Source organism: Octopus bimaculoides, chromosome 26 (genome assembly GCF_001194135.2).
Source record: "Octopus bimaculoides isolate UCB-OBI-ISO-001 chromosome 26, ASM119413v2, whole genome shotgun sequence".
In the NCBI taxonomy this organism is placed as follows: Eukaryota; Metazoa; Mollusca; class Cephalopoda; order Octopoda; family Octopodidae; genus Octopus; species Octopus bimaculoides.
In genome coordinates, this window is record NC_069006.1 from 24751823 (window position 1) to 24759322 (window position 7500).

The 7500-nt window shown below is 38.7% G+C and overlaps 1 protein-coding gene across 1 annotated transcript in view; it reads left to right on the forward strand.

Moving 5' to 3' along the window:
- Positions 1-7500, forward strand: part of LOC106875840 (serine/threonine-protein kinase TAO1) — an 84943-nt gene that overhangs the window by 75659 nt on the left and 1784 nt on the right. Inside the window, exons 15-19 of the mRNA XM_052976934.1 lie at positions 818-1015; positions 3310-3549; positions 5772-5984; positions 6301-6483; positions 7436-7500. The exon at positions 7436-7500 is cut by the window's right edge and continues 1784 nt beyond it. Coding sequence (XP_052832894.1) covers positions 818-1015; positions 3310-3549; positions 5772-5984; positions 6301-6483; positions 7436-7500 — 899 coding nt within the window. The remainder of the gene's footprint in view (positions 1-817; positions 1016-3309; positions 3550-5771; positions 5985-6300; positions 6484-7435) is intronic.

A 7500-nucleotide genomic window follows, 5' to 3' on the forward strand; every position in this document is an offset into this window, starting at 1 on the left:
CTTTTTCTTTTTCTTTTTCTTTTTCTTTTTCTTTTTCTTTTTCTTTTTCTTTTTCTTTTTCTTTTTCTTTTTCTTTTTCTTCTTCTTCTTCTTCTTCTTAGGTGTCAAGCTGGCAGAATCCTTAGCAAACTGGGCAAATGCTTCAAATTCTACCGAGGTTGACTTTGCCTTTCACCCTTTCAGGGTTGAGCTCTACTGGGGTTGATGTAATCAACTGCCCCACTCCTCCAAACTTGCTGGCCATGTGCTAAAATTTGAAAGCATTATTCTTATCCCCTCACCTCTGCCACACACACATACACACACACACACAAATGTGCAAGCACACATAGATGCATGCACAAACACACGTGCACACACTCAAACATATGTATGCACTGAAACACACACACACACACACTGGCTCTCATTCACTGACTTGCACATACACACACACACACATTGGCAAACACTCATTCACATGCACACACATTCACTTACTTGCACCGACACGTTCATATGCACACGCTCACATTCACTCACTTGCACACATGCACATGCGTACACTCATTCACATGCACACACTCTCATTCACTTGCAGGTGCACATGCACGCACACACACAGCCTGTTGATAGTTTGTTATTTAAATTCTCTTCCATTTTTATTGTTGTTCCATTCTCTCCATTCTTCATAACTCTTAAAGGAATTTATTACATTTGTTTTTCTAGAATTTTTCTAGAATTTGTTTCTAGAATTTATTAGAAAAATACATAAAATGAAAGAAAATCCTCCAAAACTGGATGTTTATCTTAAAGTAGATTCCTTATCACATTTCAGGATATTGATAACAGTACTCCGAAGAAAGTTCGTGAAGAAAGTATTCGTTCCCAAAAAGAGTCTTTGCAGCAGAAACAGAAGGAAGAAGAAGATAAGTTGGACAGGAAGCACAAGAATTCCAGAGATGGTGAAGTGCGAATGTTTCGAAGACGGAAATTGTTGCTTACTCATCAGCTACAAACCGACCTCCTGAAAGAGGTTTGTGTTCTTGTGTTCTTGGAATATTCATTTCTTTATCCCTTTAGCATTCAGGTTACTCTGTCGAATGTAAGGCTTATTTATTCACAGAGACAAGGTGGCTGAGTTCCTTTCGAGTGTTGGGTCCCACGGTGGCAATGACAGACCTTTGGCATTATGTCATGCTTGAGAAGAAGACCCATCAAGCTGAGCAAAATCGCAGCCATGTCCAATACCAGTGTCACGTAAATTGGCACATAAATACACCTTGGTGTCACAGAAATGGCATGTAAAAGCACCCATTACACTCTCGGAGTGGTTGGCATTAGGAAGGGCATCCAGCTGTAGAAAACCATGCCAAATCAGACTGGAGTCTGGTGCAACATGCTAGCTCGGTCAAACAGTCCAACCCATGCCAGCATGGACAAAAGGCGTTAAATGATGATGATTGTTTTAAATTAATTATGCATTGTCTTGTAGCTTTGAGATTTCGACAATGTACCTGGCACTCTGTCGGTTACGACGACCAGTGTTCCAGTTGATCCAATCAACGGAACAGCCTGCTCATGAAAGTAACGTGCAAGTGGCTGAGTACTCCACAAACATGTCTACCCTTAACATTGTTCTCTGGGAGATTCAGTGTGACACAGAATGTGACATGGCTGGTCCCTTTTGAATTACAGGAACAAACTCATTTTTGTCAGTTGAGTGGACTGGATCAACAAGAGGTAAAGTATCCTGCCACCAGGAATCAAACTCACAACCTTACAGTTGCAAGCCAAATATTCTCCCCATTAAGAGTGGACATTGTAGGGTAGGTGAGAGAGGCCAGATCTGGCCAGTTTGAGTGCTAAAGGGTTATATGTCTTGTGAGGTAGTTCTTTTATCATCAAGTGGTTGGAGTAAATTTTGTATTGAACAGAACCAAGCGATACGCTAAAAAAAGTATTAACAGAAAAATTTGTCATTGGAATCCGGATTTCCATGAATTAATGGAAGGCTGGAAGATTTTTCTTTAACTGTCTCTTACATAAACCAAATTACTAGTTGCTAATTAATCCCTTTAACCAAATTCTTGCATTGTTATCCTTACCTGCCACCCTCCCTTATACCTTAAGCTTATATATAATTAGCTTGTTGTTATGTTGGCACCTTGCTGAATGTCTCCAAATCTTGGCACCATCCAGACATTATTAACAATATTACCCTGTAACAGTAATGATTCCTACTAAATTCCACCAGTCCTTATAACTTAAGATTTATTATTATTATTTCTTGTATTCATTTACTGGCTGCAGGCAAACTTTGCTTTCTACAATTTTTATGAAATTACAATGATAATATTCATAAATTTTATTTAAAAATTTTTTCATTAACGTCTGTGTTGATAGTTTTGGAACTTTTGATACAAGTTAATAAAATTTTCATGAATCCTATTTTTACCATATTTCTGTTGAAATATACTGCATTACTTTCAGATGATCTTGAAAATAATGGCAAATTTAGTAAAACAACTTGTTATTATGCTGGTCCGTCACAGGGTCATGTCCTTGTTGTGGTGTAGTAGCATCATGGATTGTGTGCCTCAGTGACCCTAAGTGTTGTGCTAGCAGAGCATGAGCTCCATGTAGGGCCTCCCATCCTGGGCAAGTCAAAGGATAGAGGCCAGATTTATATGAACCACTTCTTCCCAGAGATGAAAAGTGGGTTTGCGTAGAGCCAAGACCCTTAACTAGAGGCATCGATGACCATTCAAAACCAACAAGACCTGGAAGAGGAAAAGATAGTCCAGAATCAAGAACACTGACTGTTCATTGGGAGGATCCTGTCTGTCTTTCAGAGGTTGTGGTCTACAGAGCTACCCTAACATTGTTCAATGGGATCATGAGACACTAGACAGGCATGACAGCCAATGCCTTTAAGGTAAACTACACAACATATGTACTCCTTCAGATGTAGAGACCAGCAAGACTCTACCTCCCTGTAGTAAAACAAAATGTCCCTTCTACTGCCACCAAATCCCAGTTCAGCTTCCACTTTCATGGTTCCCTTACACCATGATTAGCCCTTAAGGGACAACTATCCAGTTACCATCTTGGTGTAATGAATCAGATGCTACCTTGAAGGAAGAAATCCGTTTAGTATTATTTTTCAACTCAATAGAGCAAATACATTTTGTAATCAAAAATTAGAAAAAGGTGTCTCATCATTTTACATTCTTTATTCAAGAAACAGTTTTTAAACTCTAGAACATGCATTATTTGTGGCAAACTGTCAAGCACAGCAGTAATCTATGTTTGTAAATCTATCGGCAGGAATTAAGCAAGCAAAAAGCACATTTAGATCTTGAACACAATATGCTATTGCGTCACCACGAGTCCACACAGGAGATTGAGTACCGTCATTTAAGCAGCTTGCAGAAGCTTCGTGAAGACCAGATGAAGAAACAGCATCAGACCGAGTTAACGAATCAAACAGAATACAGCACCAACGCAGAGCAAGATCTTCGGAAAAAACATGCTTCGGAAGTGAAGCAACAACCTCGAAGCTTACGGGTAAGTCGATCCTTCAGATTGCCGTGTGTGGGTTTCATTTGAAATAAAATTGCTTGGCATAATTAATTGCTATGATATATTGTCTGATCCACTCATTATCTTCATCTTCTGTCACCTCCTTTTAGAGTTGGTGGTGATATATTCTTGCCCCTGACAACAGCCAAACTTTCAACTGTATTGAAAATGAACATATTTTTGGGTAGAAGTTTTTGCCTGATTCTGTCTCCCTGATCTTTGCTTACCTTGCATTATATTTAATAGCATGGCTATGTATGCATTTTATATTTACCCATAAAGCTGTTTATGTACCTCTATGGATCCAGCTCTCACCTGAAATGAGCTGTGCCTCCACAGCATTATAATGCTCAGCCAGGATCTTGGTTATAACTGGCAGTTGAATTTTTCTTTTCCTTATTTCCTTTTTTTCTTTTTTTGTGTGTGATATGAAGTGCTTGGTTGTATCCTCCTTGCCATTTTTGTATGTAGCTGGTCATGATGTATCTTATCAAAGGATACTGCTTTGCTTCTCGTAAAGCTTTTAATCCATATCCGCTTCATTAATTACCCAACCATAGCAACATTTTAAGACCTCGTTAAGTCATTTTTCAGTAGCATTTATATTTGTGATTGTTAGAGAAAAACCAATTGCGAAGATTTCAAAATAGTTTCATGCAATTTCTTCTCCACCTTGTAATAATAATAATAATAATAATAATAATAAAAATGCTTTTTACTATAGGCACAGGGCCTGAAATTTTCAGGGAAAGTGGCTAGTCAATTACATTGACCCCAGTGTTTAACTGGTACTTCATTGACCCTTAAAGGATGAAAGAAAAAGTTAACTTAGGTGGAATTTGAACTCAGAATGTAAAGAGAGATGAAATATTGCTAGGCATTTTGTCCTTCGTGCTAAGAACTACGCCAGCTTACCTCTGTACTGCTGCTGCTGTTATTACTACTACTGCTAATAATGATAATAATAGCCATCCTATCTACTATAGGTACAAATCCTGAAATTTTGGGAGATGGGGTTAGTTGATTACATTGACCCCTGTACCTGACTGGCACTTATTTTATTGACCCCGAAAGCATGAAAGGCAAAGTCGACCTCAACAGAATTTGAACTCGGAATGTAGAGAAGGACAAAATGCCTCTAAGCATTTTGTCTGGGGTGCTAACAGCTCTGCCAGCTCACCACCTTAATATAATGAAGGTCAATTTATGTTAGGTAGAGGTAGACCTGTGATTGATTAAAAATTTGTATCTTCCTGTTTTTTCTGTTACGGAAGACAAGAAGAGAGAAATGTTAAAGTTGACCTCAGACAGTATTTGAACTCAAGACTCCTCATCATCATCGTTGTTATTATTTAGCATTGGTTTTGTTTTTTTCATGCTGATATTGTTGTTTGACAAGTTTCAACAAACTGCAGAGCTGTGTCAGTTTCCAGTTGTCTGTTTTGGCATGGTTTCTAACACTGGATGCTCTTCTTAATGCAGTGAATGCTGGGTGCTTCATATGTGGCACCAGCACTAGTGAGGTGACCGAGTAACATACCAGACAAAATAAAGAAAAAGAAAAAGCCCCTAGACTGAACAGGGTTGCATTTGTGAGAAGCAAGTGACCTTATGCTAGGTGTTGAGAGGGATAAACAAAGATATCTTGCTCCAGAGGAGATACATGACTACCCTAGGTGGAAGTAGGTGGAAGGCAGAGGAAGATGGTGGTGTCAGGGCATAGACTGTGGATCAGGAGGGAAGGAAAATGACTAAATTAAATTTCCAAGCAGTTTAAATGCACGTCTCCAATATCCAAGTGGTTAAAAAAAGGTGTCAGCAGAAGGGTACCCAGGAGTCATGATTTGGATGTGGCTCAGCCCTCTTTAAGTGCAAGAAACTTTTGCCTGAGTGGGGTTTCTTTGAAGATCTTCTGCTGTTCAGCTCCTTTGAGAGTTTCTTACCACCAATCATCTGAATTGAATGTAGTTTGCGATGTGGCCCGACCCCAATAAAATTTAAGAAGTTAAGGCCCAAATCTTTTGCCTGAGTGAGGTTTTGTTTGAAGATCTTCTGCTGTTCAGCTCCTTTGAAAGTTTCTTACCAGCATTCATCTGAATTGAATGTTTGTTTATATTAATGTCTGTCTGTTTGTTTGCATTGTTGTTTGTTAAAACTAAATTTGTCGCTAGTGTTTTATTTATGACTGAACAATTTGGTAATTCCAGCAAAAAGAACTCCAAATCAGGAAACAGTTCCGCGAAGCTGTGAAGACGCAGGAAAGACAGTATAAAGCTTTGAAAGAACATATTCTTCAGAATGTCCCCAAGAATGAACAGAAGGGTGTGGTGAAGAAACTGAAAGAAGAGCAGCGTCGTAAATTGGCCATTCTCGGTGAACAGTATGAACAAAGTATAGCAGAGATGCTCCAGCAACAGAATGTAAGGAGATATTAGCATTGTTCTTGGGAAGCGAGGGTGGCGTGGGTACATTGATGGTTGTGGGAAATTATTGTAAGAATGAGAAGTTGTGATCTAACCCCACCTTCTTCCTCATTCTCCTTCTCTAATGCAGAAAATGTATATATTGATGATGGTATGTTTGTGTGTATATCAATAATTATGGTATATGTGTGTGTGTGTATATATATATATGTAATATATATAATATAAATTATATAAATGTTGTATATATCTGTATATGTGTGATGTTTATCATAATGCATTGTCATTTATCAATTTCTTGTCCTGCCTATAGATCCGACTTGATGAAACGCAATTATCAGAAGCGTCTGAGCTGAAGCAACGTCTGTCTCAAGAGCTGGAACTGCTGATAGCATATCAAAGTAAAATCAAGATGCAAATAGAAGCTCAACATTCACAAGAACGGAAACAGCTGGAGGAACGTGTCTCGCTTCGAAGAGCTCTTTTGGGACAAAAGGTCAGAATCAGTACCAATGGAATGGCCAGATTTGTGTGTGTGTGTGTGTGTGTGGTTCTGTCATAAAGTGATGTGCTCTACTTCTTCCCCTCCTCTTACGACTCAAACTTTGATCATTAATTGTCCAGTTCAACCTTTGCCTGTCCTCTGTTTAATGTGATGCATGGAATAAAATTCCTCGATGTCCATACATTATGTATGATACACATTCCCGGTTTTCTTTCAACCCCCAGAGTTACAGGAAAGGCAAAGCTTTATGTTTACCCAGAACATGTGAAAGCAAACCTGGATGTTTAGGACAAACATATGAAAATGCTTTGGACAGGCAAACGGTTAACCTATACTATAGAATTTGAGTCACTCACCTTGTTACACACCTTGACACACACTATGGAGTTTGAGTCACTCAATATCTGTTCATCTCCTTGACCCTTTGCTTGTCCTTTCTTACCACATGTGATACACAGGACATTTCACAGGACATTTCTCATCATGTAGCATACACATTCCCATTTTCTTTTTGCAATGAATAGAGTAACCGATTAATATGTAAATTGGTTTGCTCAGTTGTGCTACTCTGCTAAGCTTAGTGGCTATTTATTTAAGCAATGTATTTGTGGAGAGTTAACGAGTTGGAGGTGGTGTTGAAAAAGGATACGTAACTCTCAAAGCATACATAGACACCCGTTTCCATTGGGCCAGGGCTATAGTAGGACCAAGGTGCCATGCAGTGGAACTGAACCTGAAACCATGTGATTGGAAAGCAAACTTCTTAACCATGCAGCCACACCTGCACTAAATTAATAACGATAAATATCAATAGCTAATTATTGGTTTCAAATTTTGCCCAGCATGCTAACGATCATGCCAGCTGACTGCCCTAATATCGTTTGCTAATTATTGATTGATTGTTTATTTAAAAAATTTTTTTTTTTTTTTCCTTCTTTTTTAGATGGATGCTGTGTTGAATAAGTTCTCTACCGAGCAAACCGAACGTCTTCAACACCTGCAGGAGAT